This window comes from Chiloscyllium plagiosum, chromosome 11 (genome assembly GCF_004010195.1).
Source record: "Chiloscyllium plagiosum isolate BGI_BamShark_2017 chromosome 11, ASM401019v2, whole genome shotgun sequence".
Taxonomy (NCBI): Eukaryota; Metazoa; Chordata; class Chondrichthyes; order Orectolobiformes; family Hemiscylliidae; genus Chiloscyllium; species Chiloscyllium plagiosum.
The window spans coordinates 63,091,766-63,116,275 of NC_057720.1; the positions used below are offsets into that span (position 1 = coordinate 63,091,766).

Sequence of the window (24,510 nt, forward strand, 5' to 3'; positions counted from 1 at the left end):
AAAAAGTGAGAATGTTTAAAAAGCTTTTTCCCATGTGCATCTAAGGGAGGTAAGTTTGGCAAACTCTGGAGCAATGAGACTGGGTCGACCCAACCATAATATTGGAAGGACCCCCATCTTTGAAGGTCTCGTTTAATCTTGTCAAACAAATGAACAAACTTAGCCTTGAATAATTGATCAAAACTAGGGGTAACAGAGAGGCCCAAGTGTGCACACTGAAAGGGGAGCCTTCCACATCAGGTATTCTCATAACCCCCCCCCATAGGTAAAGCCTCTGACTTTGAAAAATTGATCTTTATTCTGAGAGAGAACCAAATGAATTAATACAGTGTATCAAACAAGGCACTGAGACTGCCAGGTTCGAAAGAAAAATAAGAACATCATACGTATATAGTGTAATTTTACGCACATTCAACACTACTTTTTGAGGCAGCTGTATTAGGATCTCCACGAATGGCCTCCACCAAATGGCTCAATCACCAGTGTGGTAAGCAAAGATGAGGGGGCAAACCTTGCCAACTGCCCCGACCAGTGTAAATATTGTTAGACTTTATACCATGGCTGAGAACCCGCTGCTGGCAGGATCACTGTCAAGAACCCTTATCCATCTAGTAAACACTGCACCCAGGCCGAATTGCTCCAGGGTATAAAAAAGTAACGGCCATTCTACCCAATCAAACGCCTTCTCTGCATCCAAAGAGACCACCAACCCCTGAACCGAATGCTGCTGGCACACTTGAATCAAGTTAAGCAACCTCCTAATATCATTAGAGGATCTGCGAAGATCTTGAGCCTTTAATGTGCAGGTCATTTCAAAGTTGATGATCCAATGTTACAATTTTTAAAATTATCAAAATATTTTCTGGAAAAAAGTTTAATTTCGCACTTACCTAATGAAAGCTTGAATTTTAGGAAGTGGATCAGGTGAAAATGTTCTTGTATGCCTGTGATCCTGCTTCTCTTGTTTTCAATTTATCAAAAACGTTTAAATGGAATGTTGGAGAAATCTTGACCTGTGAATTTAAATATTTGTTTTTGCAGAGGATTTGAAATGTCTCAATGATAAACTTGTCGAAGCAAATTCAGCAAAGATAGATCTTCAGTTAAAACTTGATGAATTTCAGGTATCAGAAGTCTCTGTTAAGGTGAGTATAATGTAAAGTTGCTTTATCTCATAGAATCATTATCGAATCCCTACAATATGAAAGCAGGCCCTTCAGTCCAGCAAGTTCCACCCAGACCTATTCCCCTATTGCTCTATATTTACCCGTGACTAATGCACCTAACCTACACATCTTTGAACACTGGGCAATTTAGCATGGCCAATTCACCTAACCTGCACAACTTTGGGTTGTGGGGAGGAAACTGGAGCACCCGGAGGACACCCACACAGACACTGGAAGAATATGCAAACTCTCTGCAGACAGTCCCCCGGGGCTGGAATCGAGCCCGGGACCCTGGCACTTAGGCAGTAGTGCTAACCGTGCCCCCCAATCTGTCAGTCATTATAGCTTGAAACATCCGCTTTGTCTTCAAATTATGTTTTAAATTCAGTGATGCATGGATTTTTAGAAATGGCACTTAACCTCTAATTTTGAAGCCCTAAAATAGAAAATCATACTTTTTTTGTCATTGTCTTGCATGATTTTATGCCACTGTACTCTAACTGAACTGGATCAAGCAGTCAGAATTGCATTCTAGGTTGGGCTGACTATGTGGAGCATTGACACAGTTTACAACCATATGAAAGGATTTGCTGAAAGAAATTTGTTTCTTGGACGCAGTAATTGTGTACGTTACTTGATGCAATGGGGGAGTGACAGAAACGTTGACTAAATGTTGTGTAAATTACAGAAGCAGAGTAGATGAAGTGTCAAGAAAGCAGCTTAACGTAATTCATATCACTGCCATGTTTCAGAGTTGTCAGTCTCTATCCAGTAGTCTGCATCCAAAAGGTAGTTACAGAGATGTTGGATATATTGGTTATGATTTTCCAAAATTCCTTCAAGCTTGGAGCCACCCCAGTTAATTGGACATTTCACAACTTCAAGAAAGAGAGAAGTTGGAAGCCTGCAGTGCACCAACACTGAAATTGCTAAGGTTTCAAAGCACGTTTCAGCAATCCACTTACAGTATGATCAAACATAATTTTACAAAAAAAGTATTGACTGACAAATTAGTTTTGTGGTAGATGAAGAGTGGATGTGAATTTCAGAAAAGGTTTTTAAAAAGATGTCATGCTCAAAGTTGATATGCAAGATGAGCAGTAATGGAGTTGAACATGTATGAGCAAGAACAGAGGATTAGTCAGGATAAAAGATAAATTTAGGTATTTTAAGCAAGTCATACTGTGAAAATAGAGAGTTCTGGTCTCCATATTTAAGGGAGAATATGCTTGCCTTGTTAGGGCAGTAAAAGTCTACTGGATTAATTCCTAGCTTGACTGTGTTGTCTCATCACAACCTGAGTTCAACTGTCTCAAGTTTGAGTGATTTCATGGATGAAAACAGCAGACGAGCTTGACAGGGTAGAGACAGAGGAAACAGCCCCACTGACTAGTTCTAGATTGTACATTGTTGGAATGAGAGATTGATCATGTGTCAGTTGAGAGCTGACTAAGAGGATTATGAATGCTCAAATGTAGTTTGCACTTATGATTGAGATTTTCAGTCACCCACATTGAAGGAGTATGGGGAGCGGGTTTAAAAAGAAACAAATTGAGGCAAATTATTAGGTATGTTTATGTATTGACTGGCAGAGATCCTGTTATTGTTGAGGCCAAAGTAGCATTGCTTAAATTTTGCATTAAGTTGAAGAATGTGCAGACTATGGTTGGCGGATTGTGGGCGGATTGTGCTGTGCCTGTCACACTGTGTGTTTACACTTTTATATTTATCAAAAAGAACTATGAGTCGACACTTAAAAACAGTGAACATAATTTTAGAACAGTAAAGTATACTATAAACTTAAGATAAACACTGTAAACTATCTTATGCTTTAACTTTGTATGATCTTATACCACCATAGTAGAACTTGGCCAGGTTCCACATGGTGATAACTACTACTTCTGATGGTCTTGGAAATGCCTTCTCTTTTGGTAGTTATTCTCAAATTACTGTGCTGAGTGGGTTTTTGCCCCAATTGTTATTCTACTGAGTCTTCACGCCCTCTTGCGAGGATCTTGAGGATCTGCCAATGCATTGATTAGGTTTGATTACCCTGATCAATCGGACCCAACCAGGTGTTGGCACATTGATGGCAGAGTGGCCGTTTGGTGTCCGTTATGGTAGGTGCTGGGTGCATGTAGCCGCTCCAAAGAAGGGTGCTAGGTGCCTCGGTATCTAGCGAATGACCCAATGCTCCCGGTTGTCCAGAGGGCAGCATTCCATTGTCCCATTGACGTCCAAATTCAAGTCTGTATTGCAGGGTCTGCAGCTGTCAAGTTTGTTTACAAACTGTGGCAACTGCAACCTGTCTGGATCCTGCAACATGTGGATTAGCACAGTCACTTTGGTCAAGGCTGGGTTCTGTTTCCCACAATGCTTTAATCGGTGTCCATCTTTTGTAACTCCGTGGTAAATTTATTATTGTTCATCATAAGTTCATTATTTCAATTGGCCCTGTCTGGCCACAATTGCTGTGATCCTGGTTAGTTTTTATCCTGGATAAATAAGAATTAACAATGTTGCAGACTATCTGGTATTTTTCTGGCAAGTAGAAGTAGATATTCTTTGTGGCCGGGCAGCCTATCTTTCAGCATCTCTTGAAGCAACATTGACCTTATTTTGTCCTGAAAAGTCTTAATAAATCTGTTAGAGCGTGTTGCAACACACCTTAATGACAGATGAGACATGAATCTGAACCTCCTGTCTCAACGGAGGGTCATTGCTACTGCTTCAGAATAGAATCTGGTGACTTTTCTTGTTCTGCCCATCTCTGAAGATGGGGCGAAGTGGAAATAAATTTCCTAAGGATAAGAGGTGGAAATAGAGTGCTATTGGGTTATCCCAGTGAGCCTGCATTGTGTTGCAAAATTTGAAACAAGTTCTAGGATTGACAGTAAGCTGGAACTAAATTAGAGTATTCTTTTGATAGTTCTCACCTTCATGTTTGTGTGGTATTTCAGCTATCGAGAGATGTTGAGCAGACTATGGAAAACAATTCTATACACAAAATCATTGAACTGATTGTTAGCTGAAAGTAGATGAAATATTTTGTGATGGGGAGATGCCGTTGTTGTATAGGGTGGATAGGTAAAAATATTTTGTGACTCGTTAATATATAATAAGCACTCATATTTGGAGCAAATCCAAGATTATGCAAAGTAACTATCAGTACAAATGTTAGGTTTTGTCTGAAATACAACTATACTTGTATGTACATTTGGGCTTGACATATAAATAATTTATGGAAGGGGGTACCCCTCTTGGTTGTATGTGCTTAGTTACATAATCCAATATATTAAAGCATTGTGGTATTTTAAGGCAGAGGTAGCTTGACATTTGTTTAGAATTTAATGTAAATGAGGATTTGGATTTGAGACGACAGTTGAATCAACCATGATCTTGTAGAATGATGGAGCGCGCCTGAGGGCCAAATGGTCACTCCTGCTCTGAATTTGTTTGTTAATGTCATTGTTGTTTTGTCAGAGGATCTCTTCTGTATTATATCAACAATCAAATGTCGCTGTATTTCCACCAGATATTCCAAATAAGTGGTCATAAAACTATGATTTCTTTGCAGTATCGTGAAAAACGTCTTGAACAGGAAAAGGAGTTACTGACGAACCAGAATAGTTGGTTGAATGCAGAATTAAAGACCAAAACTGATGAGCTACTTGAGCTTCGTCGTGAAAAGAGCAATGAAATTCTTGAACTCAGATGCAGTCTAGAGACCAAAAAAGATGAGGTAATGTATATCTAGTATTTTGCATAATTTATTCATAATCTCTTGTTTGTGAGGGGCCTCCGAAGGTTTGCTTTTGTAAATAGATGGACATTTGGATGCATCAAGGTCGCATAAATTGAAGACTTTGGCCATTCAAGTTTTTTTTTGATGTTGGTGGGGGATCGATGTTTGTTGACAGGAGTGTCCTCTCTATTCTTTGGTAAAGTCATCAAATCTTATGTCCACCAGATTGGGCTGAAAGGTTCTCAGTTTAAAATTTGTTTAAAAGAGTGCTGATCGAGTACATGCTCTAGATTGTGCTTAATTTAGGATGAGGCATGATCCCATCTGGCTTACGGCAAACAGCACTAACTGAGCTGGCCTGACACCTCAAATTTTTGTATTTATTTCGAACAATACTTGACCCGATGTCGGGGCAGGACTCTGCTCTTAAGTGTTGATTCTAATGTCGTTTGCAGATGTGCAGCATGGATGAGCAGATGCAGACTTTGAAAGTCACGAAGGAAAACTTTGAGAAGCAAATTGAGGAATTAATGAGTAAATTGAAAGAGGTTAGTTTGTTTCCAATTCTGCAATAAAGTTGAGTATTTCAAAACTGGTTATGTTGTACCAGTTTAATGGCTATTTTCTGTTATTGATTGTTTTGCTTGTTCCAAGATAATTTGTCAAGAATTGAAATAACAGCTATTCAATGGATCAAGTTTCTCAGGTCTGCTAATATTGTAAAATTTTAATTTTCAGTTTTCATGGTTTAAGCACTGAGGGTTGCAAACAATCCACTATAGTTGTGGAACTTAACAGCAACAAAGATCAAATTATACAGCGTAGATGAAATTTGAACTGTCTTGTATTTGGTCTGTGATGGTATTTCTAAGGCTTCTTGGGAATTGGGAGTTGAATTTTAAACTTATTTATAATACCTGCATTAATAATTATAGACTAAGATTGAGACCATTTTATGTTCACGTGGTTACAAGACCCATTTTTGGGCATAAATGCATTTTCACAAGTGGGGACAGAATTGAAGTTATAAAGACAAGTGAAAAAGAAAAGTAATTAAGTAACAAGTGGTTTTCAGCCTATCCATGTTGGAAAGCCAGTTTTCAACAGAGTGACAGAGCGTAGGTTTCTCATTCTGTTTTACTGACTGAAATTCTTCTATCTTCATCATTGATTCATTATTTTCTCCCTCCCTTCCTTATTTCAAAGACCCCCTCCTTTGGTGTATTTGTGATGCTTGCACTTTACATTTGAGCTATTAAAACTAAGCATATCCACTATCTACTCTATGATCACATGCACCCTGCGTTGTTCTTATTTCCTTCATGCATGGGCAATTCACAGTCATTCTGAAATTGCCTAGGTAGTCTATTCTCTCTTTAAATTTTTTAATGGTCATCTTTATACTGGATGTAGGTTTGCTCGCTAAGCTGGAAGGTTCACGAACGTCAGCCTGAGCTACAAATCTTGATACTATCATTCATTACTGTATTCTCACTGATTCTTTAACATGCTAATCGGTTATAGGATTATAACAGTTTGTCTCTCTTAGTTGACTGACTAGATCATTACTTAGGTAAGGTAACACCAATGTACAATTTGCACCTCTGCATAGAAGATGTCATCTCCTAGTGATTTGGTATGTTTTTCAAAACGTATTAATAACATCAATTACAAAAACCAAGTTTGTCTCAGCAGTAATGATCAACACCTAAAATAAATCAAAGCTCAACATTACCATATAACCTATTCCGCTTCGTCATCGGGTAGACTTTGTTATCTTTTTAAAGATAGTTGTGTTTGAATAATATAACTTAACCTCTAAGCATTCGTGCATGTCTTGACCAAAGCTTACATTAGCTTCAGCAATGGTAGCCAAAAAAGCTTAAGTCAAAAATGTTTTGTTGAGCTAAGCCATCTGGATTTTTTGTCCTAAAGAAACTATTTAACAACTAATTACAATTAAGCAAAATATGCCTATTTAGTAGAGGCAATGGCCTAGCAGTATTATTACCGGACTGTTAATCCAGGAAATGTTCAGCGGTCCCAGGTTCAAATGGTGGAATTTGACTTCAATTTTAAAAATAGATCTGGAATTAAGAGTCTAATGATGACCGTGAAACCATTACCATTTCTCTGGAAAAAACTCCACTCGTTTCACTAATATCTTTTAGACAGGAAACTGCCATCTGAACCTGGTCTGTCCGACATGTAATTCCTGACTCTTAAACTACCCTTTGGGCAGTGAGGGATGGGTAACAATGATGCCCCGCAGCAATGCCCTCATCCTGTGAATGAATAAAGAGGAAAAAAAACCTGAACTCAAGAAGACCACATCCAGCCTGCTTGAGTAGTTACTACATCCTCTACCTCCACCACCAACACAGCAGTAGTGTGTACTATCTACAATGTGCACTGCAGAAATTCACCAAAGATTCTCAGGCAACAGCAAACCCATAACCATTTCCATCTAGAAGGACAAGGGCAGCAGAGAAATGGGAGCAATACCACTTCTAAGTTCCCCTCCAAGCCACTGGCTATCCTGACTTGGAAATATATCGCCATTCCTTCACTGTCACTCTGTCAAAATCCTAGACTTCACTCCTAAATGACATTGTGTGTCAACTCGCAGCGTGGAATGCAGTGGTTAAAGAAGGCAGCTCACCCCTACCTTCTCAAGAGCAACTAGTGACGGGCAATAAATGCTGACCAGGCCTCAATGCCCACACCCCACAGAATGAATAAATTTCAAAAAACTTAATCAAATCAAAATGATAAATTATGAAAAATAATTGAACCCAGTTCTTCAGCTCCTTTTTGAAATGATCAATTGCAAGTGTATGTTTTTTAAAAAAAAAACTCGCATGCTTTCTTTTCCTAGTCTAAGGAGCAGTCAGCAGTCATGGAGGAAAGGTTTCGAAATGAACTGAATGCCCATGTGAAGTTGTCAAACTTGTACAAGGTAAACTTTCTGTTTTTGTACAGCTTATTATGCTCTTTTAAGAGACACTTTTAATGCTTTGGAAGCTAATATAGTTTAAATAACTATACATTATGTAACTCTCACTTACACAGTCACTGGCAAAATACCATTCTGAAATGTTTGAGGGAGGATTTTAAACCAGGAAGATGAATTATTTCACTCACGGATTATTTAGTGGTTCATTATTTCTATCTGCAGCATTATCAAGTACAAATAAAACATTAATGTGAATCAGCCTTTCGCGTCTTTTCACAAATATTTAATTTTATCCTTCTGTGCTCCTTTTTTTGCCTTTCGTGTAGCAAGTGTGAGTGCACTGTCAAATTCATCATTAAATTATATTTACATTTATGCTGAATTTGACATCTGCCCCCATTCAGCGTTTGAAAGTTCTTGCCTAATACCATCAAAATTAACCTTCCTCCAGTTTAGAACCTGAACTTTCAGATCTGGCCTGTCTTTCTTCCATTACTATTTTAAAACTAATAGAATTATGGTTGCTGTCCCCAAAGTGCTCCCCCACTGACACCTTAACCACCTGCCCTGCCTTATTTCCCAAGAGTAGATCAAGTTTTGCACCTTCTCTAGTAGGTACATCCACATACTGAATCAGAAAATTTTCTTGTACACACGAAACAAATTCCTCTCCATCTAAACCTTTAACACTATGGCAGTCCCAGTCTATGTTTGGAAAGTTAAAATCCCCTACCATAACCACCCTGTTATTCTTACAGATATCTGAAATCTCCTTACAAGTTTGTTTCTCAATTTCCCTCTGACTATTAGGAGGACCACGATACAATCCCAATGAGGTGATCATCCCTTTCTTATTTCTCAGTTCCACTCAAGTAACTTCCCGGGATGTATTTCCATCATGCCCCTTTAGTGCACACATGCAAACAGACTGAGGTAGGCAAAACAATGCTATGGGTGGAAGGAAAAAAATATGTTTGACTCAATTGAGTCACCCCAGGTTCGCATGGCTTGCCAGGATAATCCATGTTTCCAAATTTTTCTGATCTTCATTCTCTTCTCCAGGTTCTTCTCACCTCTCAGGATGCACAAGCAGTTTGTTATGTTAACTACCAGGTCTCTTAGTTACTGGTCAAAGCCCTTAGCTTGCAGCAACTGACAAGGGAAGATCAACTGATTTCATAGGTATTTTACTGGAAAGGAAGATGCACCACCTGCCCATGCACCCATCTAAATGCTTGTTTTGGTAGCATGAACACCCACAAGCTGTTCAGCCATCCAGGAGTCAAATCTGTGTTGTAAGGTTGATGACCACCTGCATCCACAACTGGTCACAATCCCACAAACCAGTCAACAACCTGATGCTGAAGACAGGTTAATTATATACACTTCCTGATGCCAGCCTGTACATATGCCTCCTTCTGTGCTTGAACGCAGCAACAATGTAATCACAACTTGCAGTGACTGTCAGTAACTTTTGTTTTTATCAAAAATGCAGTAATACCTTGCACACTAACCAAGAAAACAAAGAACTGTACGTGCTAAAATCAGAAACAGAAGTCACTGGAAAAAATCAGGTCTGGCTCCAACTGTGGAGAGAAAGCAGAGTTAATGTTTTGGGTCCAGTAATCCTTCTAAACTTTACTGTCTGCCATATGCTACTTCATCATTTTCACAACAGAAATGGGCATGATACACTTATCAAATAGAACTGTTGGAAAAGAATAATGGTAGTGCACGTATTATTGATGATGCTCATAACTAAATTTGATCATTATTTTCCTTGACCAATCTTAGAATATGTTTGTCCATCCAAAGTGTTTAAATGTGATTTTGCTATCTTTGTAAAGCAGAGATTGTCTGTCTGTATTTAAATGTATGTAGTATCTGAATACAGTCTTTTTATTGAATTGCAGGGTTCTGCAGATGATGCAGAGGCAAAGGCGACTGAACTGACCAGAGCGGTTGAGGAGCTTCATAGTCTACTGAAACAAGCAAATGAAGGTTAGACTGCTACATCAAACGATGGCATTTTTTTGTTGGTGTTGTAAATTAGGTGTCAAACTAAGCATCTTTTGGAATTGTTATTTGTTTTAGCCCATAAAATCACTGAAGATCAACTGATTGAGGTCGATGCCTCAAAGACCAGAATCGTTGCTGAGCTGAATGAAAAGATCAACCAACTTGAAAAAGAATTGGAAAATGCTAACCATCTCCTGTCAGCTACAAAACGTAAAGGTGCAGATATTAGTTTGATTTTGAGTGATTGTTCCATAAAACATGTTCTGTTCTCTCTTATCTAACCGTTTGTAATTTCTGCTATAAGGAGTGGCCATCCTTTCAGAAGAAGAACTTTCAGCTATGTCACCCACTGCAGCAGCTGTTGCTAAGATTGTAAAGCCTGGAATGAAACTTACAGAGGTATGATGTTAGTGTCAGTCATCTCTTTTTTTTTTTTACAAAGTTTCAAATAACTGACCCAGGCCTGTGCTTTTCTTGAGATCCATTGAAGGTCCTCTTTCATTGTCGCAGTGCCAGGAATTTTGTGGTCGCAATCAAAGCTGAAGCCAAATAAGCTCATTTATGATCAAATCCTCAGTCTATTGCAAACCTATTAAAATGTTAATACTGCTATTAAGTTTTGGATTTTGTGACCACTTCCATTGACGGAATGAAGTATTGTCATTGCTATATTACTGTCGTTGGAATCTGGGGATTGCTTCTTCTAGCACTTAACAACTAATATACTAAGTTGATGAGTGCTTATTGATCAAATTACATGTGGTTACGAAATTGAGAAGATTGTTATCTTGAGTGTTTTGGTCTTTAGAATGGGTGATATACATAAATACACTTTTTTTTTGTTTCCATGAATAGTTATATAACGGATATGTAGAAGCCCAAGACCAATTGCTACTAGCAAAACAGGAAAATAAGAGAGTCAGCAAATATTTGGCTGAAATTGTGAAAGAAGTGGAAATGAAGGCTCCTCTTTTGAGGCGTCAGCGGGAAGAATATCAGCGGGTGCAGAAGGCTGTACCACATCTCTCTGCTAAACTAGAAGATGCTATGAAGGTAACTCTTAAAATTTCAATTTGAAGATGTGATGAGCTTTCTTTTGTTTTTATCTCCTTTGGGTTTGGGGTCTGCAATCAAGTCTCAAACTAAGCTGAAAGCCATATGAGACTGAGGTGTTGAAGAATTTCTTCATTCACTTTAGTGAATATTTGGAATTCTTAGTGGGCATTGGATGTTCAAAGCCATAAGACAGATGCATAAGGAGGACATTTGGCCATCAATTCCTGATGAAGGGCTTTTGCCTGAAATGTTGATTTTCCTGCTCCTCGGATGCTGCCTGACCTGCTGTGCTTTTCCAGCACCACTCTAATCTTGACATTTGGCCCGTCAAGTCAGCTCTGCCATTCAGCAAGATTATTTGTAATCTAATACCTCACTCCTGCCATATCCCCATGACCCTCAATGCTCTTTTAATTAAAAATGTGTCCAACTTGGCCTCATTAGCCCTCTGAGGTATAGAATTCAAGACTCATTACATTCCAAAAAGAAATGACTTCTCATCTGTGTTGAATGGGCAATCTCTTCGTCTGAGATTATGCCCTCTGGTTCTAAACTCTCCCACAAGTGAAACCAATGGGCTGCATTTTTGGAGGAGTGGTATTCTGCTGCAGATTGCCACTTCTGCATTTCATTTTTGATGAAAGAAGGGATCTGAAGGTGTGAGGTAGTAATAGGGTCTGTTGACCATCTCTCTGCAGTTAGAAAGCATGTAGTAGTCTGGCCTTCCCTGACTAATGCTACTTCTTTGGAATATTCCAATTGAAATAGTTTTTCGAAGGGTTTCAAGTGTGTAAAATTGATTTTCCTGAGCGATACCTTCTTTGGAGTCTGTTGCAATGAGGTGGTGTAGGATCGCCACGTGCAACTCTTGTGTATTCAGACGAAACTGTCAGTTTTGCTGTAGCTTCCCTATTGAGTGCTCTTCCCTTCAAAATCCCTATATAATTGGGGTAAGCCTCATGAAATTTTTCTCTCCACTGTTTCCATGAGCAGTATTTCTTTGCTTCGTCAGGAGGACAAAATCTGGCTCTCCGTATTCTTGGTCTGTTCTGACCAGTCCCTTGTGCTGTTTCAGCAAGATCTTGCTATTTTTATACTCCATTTCCTTTTGGAAGAAAAGCCAGTAGTCTGTGCCTCTCCTGTTACCTGCTGAACTTCGGTGCTAACATTTTGTGGTTCATGCATGAGGACCCCCAAATCCTCTGTGCGGCCTTTCTCCTTTACATAATGTTCAGTCCCTCTATTCTTCCTGCCAAAGTGCATGACTTAATATTTTTCCACATTGTATTCAATCTTCCAAGTTTTTGCCTACCCACTTGAACTTGTCTATATCCCTCTGTAGTTATTTATGGGAAATAATTTTAGCTCCAGCACTAATCCCTGTGGCACTGCACTAGTTACAGGTTGCCATCCTGAAAATGCCTCCTTCATCACAACTTTTGTCTTCTGTAAGTTCGCCATTCCTCCCTCTTGATGCTAAAGTACTGCATCAACACCCTGGGTTCTATCTTCAGTAGCTTTGTGTGATACTTTATTAAACCTTTTGGAAATCAAAATTGATCCATTTCTCGAAACAAATGACATTAAAGAATATAATACCCGTATAGGAAAATGGTTTTGAGGTAGATGACCAGATGTGATCTTCAATGGTGGAGCAGACTTGAAGCTGCTCCCATCCTCCTAGTGTTGTTAGTAATCCGAACTCTTGGCAGTCACTGGCTTTGATGTCCAAGTGTAAATACGTATGTGAAACTGCACCATCCACAGCTGTAGGATCAAAACAATGATTGCAAGTGAAGGAATTGTACTGACAGACAGACAGTATCCAAAATATAAATGTTTATAGATGTTTATTCATTTTTCTCAGCAATCCAATTGTTTATCTAATGTGACAATAAAAGCCAACTATATTCTGTATTTTGTGGTAACCAACTTGGCAAGTTCTTTATATGATTGGTGAAGTTGTTATGCAAGTCAGTAATGTAGCATAAAGAGATTAGACACAATAAAAACAACCTCAAACCTTTTCTCTAATATTGAATCAACAAAATCTAAAAGCAAACAAATACTTATTGTTTTGTTAGTCAAATATCCTGTACTGCAGTTCACCTAGATTTTGACCATGTATCGACATCCATGTTAAGAGATTACAGAAGATTTTGCAGTGTCCCTTTATTGTGATAATCTTGGACTCATTATATTTTTAAAAGTGCATTTCACAATTTACTGCAAAATATTTGAACTTTAAAAATAAATGTTCCAACTGATGACTCGCTCAGCTTCTTGAGAAATGTCAGTACATTGAATTTCAACGTATTGGTAAAACCTACTTTCCTCTGTAGGAAATTCGCCGTTTACAAAAAGACACTGATCAAGCAAATAAGCATTCTTCATTGCTCACCAGAGAGAACCAGAGATTAAAAATGCAAGTGGCAGACCTCTCTCAACAGGTTGGTAACTAAAAGTTGTACGTTTTGCTTTCAAATGTATTATGCTTTTTCTGAGCAAGGATCATAGCCATTTTCCCAAATGGTGATAAGGGAGTGGAATATACAAACGAGATTGATACTTGGCAAGGGTTTGTGTTTCATTTCCCCAGTCTGTCCCTTGGTAACAGTTAGGATCAATTAATGTGTGCCAACTTGCATAGACATATGCATTCATCTTGCTCTATACAGAAACCTTGGGAGGAAAAAGTTAATATTTGGGATTACTGCAGTTTGTTTTGCATCGTTGCAGGTGCACAATGGACATGTCATTTTCTTGTTTGCTTACATGTATTTCTCTTGCATTGTTGCTATATGTTCACTAATAGAAATGCATCTGACACAGCACATGGTTATATTGACAGAGAGTCAGTTAGACTCGAAATGTCAGCTCTTTTCTCTCCTTACAGATGCTGCCAGACTTGCTGAGATTTTCCAGCATTTTCTCTTTTGGTTTCAGATTCCAATATTCCCACTAATTTGCTTTTATATGGTTATATTGACTGCTCTGCATCTTGAACTGTTAAGCCCATTTGTTTGTGATTCAGAATAGAATCCTTTTGATGGAACTGGAGGATGCACGTGGAAACCATATCCTGCGTGAGGATGAGGTTAGTTCTGCAGATATAAGCAGTTCCTCTGAAGTCATTACACAGCACCTTGTAACCTATCGTAATGTTGAGGAGTTGCAACAACAGAATCAGCAGCTGCTGGTGGCTATTCGTGAACTTGCCGAGAAACAGGAAAAGGAGGAGCAGGAGAAAACATCAACACGGTAAGTGCTCCAACATGGTGTTACTCACAACCTAGTCAAGGTATTGCTGGCTTTCTTCCTTTCCTTCCCAGTAGGTAGGATTATATCTTAGATATATTTGACCTCCTCTGATCATTTTCCTGGTCAAGTATGTGACTTTTCCTGTCATATTCTGATGTACATCACAATGTGAGTTATCTTCTTCAGCTTCTTCTATATCCATATGCTTTGGTAATGCATGTTTTCCCAGTTTTATCTCGTGGTTGTGTCTGTTCTGATTTTAAAAAAACATATATTTAGCTCTATCTTTGACCCTGCATCCAATTTGAGGCTGAGACCAAATATTGGCAGGTGAAATTGCATTTTTACTTGCACTCAGCTGTTCCCCTTTCTCTAATTCATCCAAGCACATGGCCATCATTTCTGTGCTAAATACTTGCACTCAATCTTTGCATGTCAACAAACTTTTGACATTACTGTAACCTTCCTAGGCCATTTTTTTGAACCTTACCTTTTTTCGGCTAGATTCAAGATGTTGTTGTTCTTTCTGCTTCTCCTAGTATGGAAGAAAATAGTTTTTGCAGTGCATGGAACTTGTTTCTCCTAAAACAATGCTTTTCTGTTGAGTTCTTTTCTCCCTTTTTTCTGCCCTCCCCCATACCAACTGCACAAGCACTCCTTTCATCTGTTTATCTCCATCTCCTGATCCCTTTCTGAATGCTAGGTATATATCCTATTTCATGCAGTATTAAACAGCATTAGCACTGCTTGTGGTTCTGATATAGCCTTCACTGAGCAAATCTCCTTCAATTTTAGAATTTCTGAACTTGAAGCGAATCTTTCGGAAGCTTTGAGTGAACTTGAACGACTGCGTAAAGCACGGACTCAACAAATGCATTTAGTAGAATCAATTGTCCGGCAGCGTGATATGTATCGAATACTACTTGCACAGATGACTGGAGTGACCATTCCAATTCAGGGTAAGGGTGGCATTTAACTGAAGACCGTTTATTGTAAATAAAATGCTGCTTTATAGAACAAATTAATATTTCAAGAATGGTTTACCCTTCTGTGGAATAGATGTGATTCTGAAAAACTGCAGTATGGCTTGGCTGTTGAACATAGTTTCAATCGTAAAATTTCATGTTCAAGAATTAAAATTTGCCAGTCGGCCTTGTGATCCATTATAATTATGTTATTTTGTGGTGAGTCTGATGTGTTTTTTCCAACTAATTTAAAGGTAAAAAATAACTGGTGCAATGAACAGCTTGGTCAAAGCAGCTTTTTAAATATTCATTCGTTACTAGTCTCTCCTCAAGGCACAACATCCTCTCAGCATCCTGAGCAATTGTACTTTGTATATTCCATTCTCCTTGCAATTAGCAATAATGTTCCGTTTGCTTTCCCGATCACCTGCATCTGCGTGTAAGTTTTGGGATTTCATGTATAGGATACTTCGATTCTTTTATCTCACAGTTTTGTGATCTTTCCCATTTAAATAATATGCACATTTTTATTCTTGTTACCATTTTCACCATTTCCACTTTATACAGTGGTAAACTTTTGTCTACACGTAAGGAGTCTGTAATGCGATATAGGTTGGTTATGTCTTATTCATAACTAATTTTTCTGTCTTTGTCATCAGCAAATTTGGCATCCATTCCTTCAATCCCTTCATCCAAGTCATTGATATGAATTGTAAATTCAGTGCTCGCTCACTGAACCTTGTGACACTTATGATCCCAGACCAGACTGCAAAAGATTTACTATGATCTACCTTGGAATCAGTAAATTTTTGGAAGGGGTGTGTGTATGGATCAAGTCACTAGAAGCAGTAGTGGAGGGAGGTACAATTAGAAAATTTAAAAGGCATGTGAATGGCTATCAGAATACGAAGAATTTAGAAGAATGTGGGCCAAATGCTGGCAGATAGGATAAGGTCAGATGGGGATGTCTGGTCGACACAGACACTTTGGACTAACGAGTCTGTTTTTATGCTGTCTGACTCTGTAACTGTATGACTTTGTGATGTGAGTGCTTCTGGCTAGCATTTATTGCCCACTTTTGGAATTGCTGAGTGGTATGGTATGCCATTTCATAGGACGCCTAAAAGTCGTCAACATTTCTGTGGATGTGGAATTGAGTGTAAGTCAGGCCATGTAAGAAAAGCAGGTTTTCTTTTCTGAACAATATTTTTTTGCAAAAATTGGACTACTTTTTTAATTCCACATTTTATTGATTTCAATTCTACCACTGCCATGGTAGGATTCAAACCCATTTCCCTGAATGTTAGCCTGTGTCATTGGATTACTTGTTCAGCAATATTACCACTGTGGCCCTGCCTTCACACAAAGGCTTTGTAAAGGAGGGAAAGGGATTCATAAGGATTTCCCAGTAGTTCCAGAATACAGGACTGTGAGAATTGAAGTGGTTGGATCAGAAGATCGACCATAAAAAAAAGGAGCAGAATGAGGCTATTTGACTTATTGAGTCTGTTTTGCCATTCGATCATAGCTGCTATATTTGTCAACCCCATTCTTCTTCCTTCTCCCTGTATCCCTTGATCCCTTTACCAGTCAAGAACCTATCTAACGCTACCTTTAAATGCACTCGATGACTTAGCCTCTACAGTCCTCTGCGGCAATGAGTTCTAAGTTTGTCTGCACTTTTTGGCTGGAGAAATTCCTCCTGTCCTCAGTTCAAAAAGATGGTCCATTCACTCTGAGGTTGCACCCTTGGCTTCTAGTCTGTCCTATTAATGGAAGCATCTTCTCAATGTACCCTGTATCCAAGCCTCTCAGTATTCTGTAATTTTCAATTAAATCATCCCTCATCCTCCTAAACTGAGTGCAGAACCAGAGTCCTTAAACGGCTTCTCAAATGACAAGCCTTTTATCCATGATATCATTTTTGCAAGCCAGCTGTGAACCCCCTTCAGTGTCAGCAAACTGGGTACAGTGTCCAAAATTGCTTACTGTCTTCCAAATGTGTTCTGCTCCGAATACTACACAGCCTCAGCAGTAATTGCTTTTTTTGTATTCAAGCCCTCTTCAAATGAATACTAACATTGCATTTGACCTAACTGTCAAATGAAGCTGTTAACTTTCGTCTAATACTGAACTTGAACTCCCATGTCCCTTTATGCTTCAGCTTTCCAAAGCCTTTCCCCATTCAGCAAAGAGTCTATGCTTCTATTCTTCTGACCAAAGTACATAACTCTTCACTTTCCCATGTTGTATTCCATCTGTCACTTTTGTTCACTCTGCTAGCCTGTCCAAATCCTTCTGCAGCCTCCCCACTTCCTCAACATGACCTGACCCACCACCTATCTTTGTATCATCTGAAAGCTGAGTAACGATGCCATCAGTTCCTTTGTCCAGGTTGTTAATTTATGACCAGAACAGTTGTGAACTCCACCAGTCACTGGCTGCCATCCTGAAAGAGACCCTTTATTCCCACTCACTGCATTCTGCCAGTCACCCATTCTCTCTCTATGCGAGTAACTTGTCCTACACCATGGACTGTTGTAGGGAAGCCTCCTGTGCAGCACCTGTCAAAGGCATTCTGGAAATCCAGATTGATCTTGTTTACTGGCTTTCTTTAATCTAATTTGCTGATTTAACAGATTTGTCAGGCATGACCTCCCATTGATGAAGCCATGCTAACTCAGCCCTATTTTGCCATGTATTTTTACCAATACTCTGCAATCTCATTGTTAATAATGGACTTTAAAATCTTACCAATCACTGAGGTCAGACTAACTGGCCGATAGTTTCCTTCCTTCTGCCTCCCTCCCTTCTTAAACAGGGGTGTTACATTAGCTTTTTCTAATCCTCTGGGGACCATCCCTCATTCCAGTGAAAGATAGCCACCAATGACTCCACAATCTACTCAGCTATCTGCTTCAAAACACTGGGATGTAGTCCATCTGGTCTACGTGATTTATCCACTTTCAGGCCTTTGAGCTTCCCTAGCACCTTCACCTTGTTGATGGCCCCTATATTGACCTCTGCTCACCCACCTTTCTTGAGGTCTCGTGTGCTGCTGTGGAAGCTGATGCAAAGTATCTATTCAGTTCCTCTGCCATTTTGATCCCCATTCCTACTTCTCAGGCCTCTGACTTCCCACTTCATCACATCATCATTCTCCCCTTAGTATGTTTCTTCCTTGGGATGAATTTCGGCTGTGCCTCCTGAATTGATCCCAGAAATTCCTGCCAGAGCTGCTCAACTGTCTTCCCTGTGAGTCTCCCCTTCTGAACAGTTCTGGCCAACTTCTCCCTCATGGCATATTTGTACTCAATTCTCATATTATTTACACCTGAATACAGTTTCTCAAACTGCGGGGTGAATTTCAACATGTTATGGTCACTGCCCTGAGGGGTTCCTTCACCTTAAGCTTCCTAATCACCTGCCTTGTTACACATCACCAAATCCAGAATTGCCTATTCCCTAGTCAGCTCGACCACAACCTGGACCAGAATACTATCTTGTAGACATTCCACAAATTCCTTTTCTTGAGATCTGCTACCAATCTGATTTTTCCTAGTCTATGGCATAGTGAAGTCCCCCATGATTTATCGTAACAGTGCATTTTTTTTACATTTTCTTCCTCAATTCCTGACTACTGAGAGAAGGCCTATACCCAACTCTCATCAGGATCTTGACCTTTTTGTGGTCCCTCAATTCTGTCAACAAATGCTATGACACCTTCTGACTCTATCTAACTTTTGCTATTAATTTAATTTCTTGCTAATGAGACAATTTCCCCCGCCACCCCGATTTCAAAAAATAATTAGTTAGTCAAAAGCCCTATCCACAGCCCTAGTTATGCATTTTGCCAGCACTCTGATGCCAGCATGATTCAAGTGGGGATCGTCCCATTGGAATTTTGCCAATACTGGTGTCCGTGTCCCATGAATGGGAATCTGTTTGTCCAACACCAATCTGTCAGCCACGCGTTTACCTCTTCAATCTTGTTCACCCTGTGCCAATTAGCTCTCGGATCAGGTTCTAAACCAGAGATTATTACATTTTTGGACCTAGTTCCTAATTTAGACCCTAGCTGTTCCCTCAGCAGAACTTCTTTCCTCTTTGCGCCTAAATTGTTGGTACTTATGTGAACCATGACAACTAGACCTTTCCCCTCCCACTCCAAGTTCCTTTGCAGCCCACATGAGCGATCCTGAATCCAAGCATCAGGCAAGCGACTCAGCCTTCAGAACTCTTGATCCTTTCCACAGAGAACAGTGTTTATTCCCCTGACTATAACTATGGCTGAATACAACTACATTTCTCTTTTCTACCCCTTTTTTAATGTACTGTGGTGCTATAGTAAGTTTGTTCATTTTCCCTATAATTCCCAATTGGAGCAAGAATCTCAAACCTGACCAGCTCAAGGGCTGAGGTTCTTTCAGCACTGCCTATTTGGATCCCTCTACCTGTCTCACGTTTAGTCATATCCTTCAGTCTTTGACCACTGACTGAATTTGAGGTCACACCCCTTAGACACCATCTGAGCGAATATATAGTTTGGGGAATTTGGTGCAGAGGGGAAAGAGGTGATTTTTGCTTGCGTGTTGTTTTTGTGGGTCCTAGTTTGTAAAGTTTTTTTTTCTAACAGAATAGATTGAAGCCCAAGAGTAGGGGCCCAGCACGAGAGTAACATCACAGGTAAATCTTAAATTAGTAGTTATCTCCTAATTTGACTATTTATTAATCGAAGGGCTGTGACTCCTCAAGAAACACAATATCCATGTAACTCCTCTTCTCCTCCCTGGTGTCATGATTTGGAGATGCTGGTGTTGGACTGGGGTGGTCAAAGTTTAAAAATCGCACAACACCAGGTTATAGTCCAACACGTTTAATTGGAAGCCCACTAGCTTTCGGAGCGCCATATCCTCCCTGGTGTGTTAGTGTTTGCAGCTCAGACTCCAGCTCATCAATTCTGTGCCATTGATCCTAAACAACCAACACTTGCTGCAGATATGGTCACTATGAACTGCAATAGGGTCCACCAGCTCCCACATCATCATACAGTTATAATATCTCACCTGGCTCAGCATTTCTATTTTAATTACTTAGTTCATTTTTTTTAAATTGTAATGATCTTTTAGTATGTCGTCTGTAAATATTTTTCCTATTTGCCTTCAATCTGAAAGTAACCTGTATTAGTCAAATTACTAGCTACTACCAGCCAGTGAACCTGCGATTTATATGTAATGTCACTATTGTGCTGACCCCCAATACCCTGGATGTGAATCTGCCTGTTTAAAAAGACTTGTAATCTATATAAGCCAAAGGAAAAAAACAAGCTGGAAGCACCTGTTTTCCCACTTCATCAAATTCCCTCACTCTCCGAATTCCCTGATCTTTATATGTACTGATTTGGACTGTGCCTCACTCTGGATGTCATCTCTCCTTCCTGACCTTTCGAAGCTTTCTGCTCACAAATGTTGGTGATGGTCATGTAGCTTCTGGTGCGAGAGAGGATGTTGCTGAGAGTATGACATGAGATAGAATTGTTAGAGGATGGAAAACTAGAGAACAGGATTGCAACAACTGGAAGTAGAGACCTGGATAAGTTAGCTGCTGAAAATTGACTAACTTTGCACAATCAGGGTGCTGCAAACTATTAATAATTTTTTTTTTAAAAACATCGAAACTTTTTTAAAAGCAACAGCATAATAAATGTATAAGTGTGATATACTTTTGTCCTCACTCTTGTGTAGAAACAGAAGGCACATCTTTGATTTCAACGACTCCAAAATCATCTCCAAGGAGATCCGAACAAATGCCACAAATGACGTCCACACCAGCTCCCATTCCTATTGCAGACTCGACAGAGCTTGTGCAAGCAAAGACAGCATTGAAACAGGTAGGAAAGGTATATCAAATGTAAGGCTTCCTGTCGAAAAGTATATTGAATTATCATAAATCTTCCTGCTGAATAGATCCGGCAATAGTGAAATAGTAAAAATATTGCACTTTAAAATTTTACTGCCTTTGGCTTACACAATCAATAAATCAGTTTATATTTGTTAGTTTAATAAATTCTGAACCCGTTCATAATCTTTTACTTGGAGCATGAGTTTACAGATCAATTTAAAATCCTACCTTTCGGTGGACAGAAGGCCAAAATTAAGCATTGACAGCATCCTAACAAAGGTAAAATGTTCAATTCAATCACAAGTAATATCTACCTGCTGCCGAGATAACATGTTTAATATTTACCATCAGACACCAGTCTTCAAATAGTGGTCCTTCCAATGAACCATGAGGTCTCTATGGAAACACCCAAGTCTCAAATCATTCTTTCTTTCTTAGCTCCAGTTGCACTTTGAAAGCTACAAGACAGAAAAAGCAGAGAATGATAAAATGTTAAATGAACAAAATGAAAAACTTCAAGATCAACTGACACAATTGCGAAACCAACGCACAAAACTTTCTACACAGTTGGAATTTGCTTCTAAAAGGTATGTTTGGAGATTCAAGTTATAGTTAGAAGAATTGGTGATATCTATTTAGAAATTGTATGTGGTCATAGTACTCGAGATTAGGCAAATAAGTGTAACACATGAAGTGTCCTTTTTTGTTCCAGATTGATGGAAAGTTAATTGCAATTGGCAATGATCCTTAAATTCATGGTTTGTTCCCAATTTATAATTGTTTCTATTCTTACACAGTTCCAAAGATCCAAAAACACTTTACAGTTGCAATTTTAAGAATTATTTCTCTGGTACCATTGTGGATTGTCCAATAATGTATCCTAGAGTGCACAAGTGAAGATCAGAACTGATTTCCACATCTTTACTGCTATTTGGAATCGGCAGTACTGAGCCTGAGTCTTCAGTTTTGACCTCCAAGAAGTGAAACTACAGTGGTTAGTGTAACTAACCAAACCAGATTGTCAACTTTGCTGTTTTCTTGATATGAGGCTATTGCCACAAGATCGCAATAATATTAGATCAGGAATATTGTTCTTCAGAGTTTGAGGTTATTAACATGTTAACATCTTATAGTCAAGACCCATACTCTAATTCCGTTTTCCAGCACTGATGTCACTTGGTGTACAACCCGAAGTAGGGTGGGCAAGCTTAAAGCAAATCTTTGTTTAAAATTTAGGTATGAGATGCTACAGAACAACGTAGATGGATTTCGCCGTGAAATAGCATCCTTGCGAGATAGATGTCAGAAACTCACCACAACTGTTCAGAAACAAGAACACATAATTAGCAACGTAACTCAAGATTTGCGAGCATCAAATGAAAAATTAGCTCTGGAGGAGGTGAGAATTTACCATTAAAAAAGTATTTGGACAGAGCAAAGCTTAAACTTGAAAACATAAAGCTTAGGAGCCTGTCACACAATTTGATGCATATAATCTTGGAGGTATTCCATAGGTTTTCGGGTGTCAAAGGTGCTTATTATTTGTGATTGATTGTTATTCGGGGTTCCAACCCCAACATTGGGAAGCTATGAGCCAAAAGAATTTTAATGGGTTACTTTCCATATTAACTAACATATGGATTGTGAACATCCTAATTTCCCTCACCAAATGTGTTTGCTAGCTCATGTTCACGAAAGCATCAATTTAACTTTAAAAAGTTGGTACATTGCTTTAGTTGTGGAAAGTAGAAAGATCAAACCGTTTCCAATTTTTTATTCTTTTGTCTTTCTCCAAATCTCCAAACGAAAGACTCGTGGAGAAAATTTAAGAAAAGAGCAAGAGTTGTTGAAGATGATTGAAGTGCGTCTTACCCAAGAGCGAGATTCAAAGTTTGCTGCGCTCAGGGGTCAGAACTTGCTGCTAACAAATTTGCAGTCTATTCAGGTACACTGGTATTGAAACTTCTTAATTGGAACCAGGCTCTGTTTGCATGTGTGTGTGAGAGAGAGAGAGAGAGAGAGACGTTTGATTGAATGTCACTGAGTTGTTGATGTTAGCTGAGAAAATGAGCCCTTTTTGTAGTGTGCTCTGCCCACATTTTTCAAAGCAGCATTATGATGTTTAAAATATTCTCTAGTGGACCGGATGTATGGTATTTTTCATAAAATGTTCTTATGGTGCAATGGTAGTTTCCTGACTTCTGAGCCAAGAAAGCTGGATTCATGTCCCACCTATTTCAGAGGTGTGTCATAATTTCTGAACAGATTGATTAGAAAATGTATTTTTTTTTGAAAAATGCTCTCAATTTACTATTACTTTTCACTTGCAATTTCCAAGAGGACAAGTTGTCCCCCTCGAATTCTTCTTAATGGGGTTAGTTAATTTTGTACACTGGATGACAGATTTCAAATTTGGAAGTGAACTTCACAATGGTTGTTGAAAACTTAAGAGAGATTTTACAGGTTGGGGTAAGAAAATAACAAGGACAAACTTAGCTGCTTTGACTTTGCAGGTGAATACTTAAACGTATTATATCCCAAGTAAAATAACTTTTCTACATCTATACAATTACACTTTTAACCCAAATTATACAAACATTTGAAGTGGGGCACTCAATAATGGATTTATCTCCCATCGAGCAGTTAGGCCCTTTCTTTGATGCCAATAATTTGGACTATGGTGCTGGGCTCTTGCCTTTGTAGTATAAATGTATTCGATCATTCTTGAGTCGATTTCCCAGGATCGGGGTACTTCAACAAGTCACACTGTCCAGTGAGGTTAGTTTTAATCATATACTGCTCCCTATGTTAAAATCATGATTGTCCATCTTTGTTTGCTTTTTATCCAGTAAATTTCCACGATGTGAAGGCCTCTATATTAAAATTACCGAGGAAAGATTTGACCTGCTGCCAGGGTTCAAGACATCTCCTCTGGTTTGGAGATGAACTTGACATGGGAGGAAAGAGTTCCAATCATCATCAATTTTGATACTACTGATATTGATAGGACTGGGGAGGAGGTTGTGCTGAAAGATTTTGAACATTTGAAAGCTAAATTAAAGAGCAGATCCTCCCAAAGTAATCAACTTGGGCTTACTTCTCAACAAACTGGAATTGAGTAAAACAAGTCCTGCAGTTAAATGTCTGGCTTGCAGCTTGATGTAAGAGGAATGGGTTTCAGTTCATAAAGCACTTGACAGCAGAACTGGAGTGGGAATGAGCTGTTTCCATTGTACATCCTTAATTTTAACCATTCTGGGACGAGTGCGCCTGTGAATCATCTAACAGGCCAGGGCAAAAGAGAACTTTGAACTAATTGGGAGAGGGGATATTTAAGTTTACAAAGGATAGCAATATGGTGGCATTGCAAGGCAGCTATTTTGATAGTGATAGCCAGAGTAGAATAGAAAGCAACAGTGTTACAAGCATTTCTTGCAATGA

The 24,510-nt window shown here is 39.0% G+C and overlaps 1 protein-coding gene across 4 annotated transcripts in view; it reads left to right on the forward strand.

The window, feature by feature from the left end:
- tprb (translocated promoter region b, nuclear basket protein) overlaps nucleotides 1-24,510 on the forward strand; it is a 148,337-nt gene that overhangs the window by 10,400 nt on the left and 113,427 nt on the right. For all 4 annotated transcript variants that reach the window (XM_043699535.1, XM_043699536.1, XM_043699537.1 and 1 more), the window contains exons 5-19: nucleotides 1,042-1,145; nucleotides 4,744-4,908; nucleotides 5,367-5,459; nucleotides 7,790-7,870; nucleotides 9,781-9,868; nucleotides 9,962-10,102; nucleotides 10,191-10,285; nucleotides 10,742-10,939; nucleotides 13,285-13,392; nucleotides 13,977-14,203; nucleotides 14,999-15,162; nucleotides 20,913-21,058; nucleotides 21,508-21,656; nucleotides 22,306-22,468; nucleotides 22,880-23,014. In XM_043699535.1, the coding sequence (XP_043555470.1) occupies nucleotides 1,042-1,145; nucleotides 4,744-4,908; nucleotides 5,367-5,459; nucleotides 7,790-7,870; nucleotides 9,781-9,868; nucleotides 9,962-10,102; nucleotides 10,191-10,285; nucleotides 10,742-10,939; nucleotides 13,285-13,392; nucleotides 13,977-14,203; nucleotides 14,999-15,162; nucleotides 20,913-21,058; nucleotides 21,508-21,656; nucleotides 22,306-22,468; nucleotides 22,880-23,014 (2,057 nt within the window). The remainder of the gene's footprint in view (nucleotides 1-1,041; nucleotides 1,146-4,743; nucleotides 4,909-5,366; nucleotides 5,460-7,789; nucleotides 7,871-9,780; nucleotides 9,869-9,961; nucleotides 10,103-10,190; nucleotides 10,286-10,741; nucleotides 10,940-13,284; nucleotides 13,393-13,976; nucleotides 14,204-14,998; nucleotides 15,163-20,912; nucleotides 21,059-21,507; nucleotides 21,657-22,305; nucleotides 22,469-22,879; nucleotides 23,015-24,510) is intronic.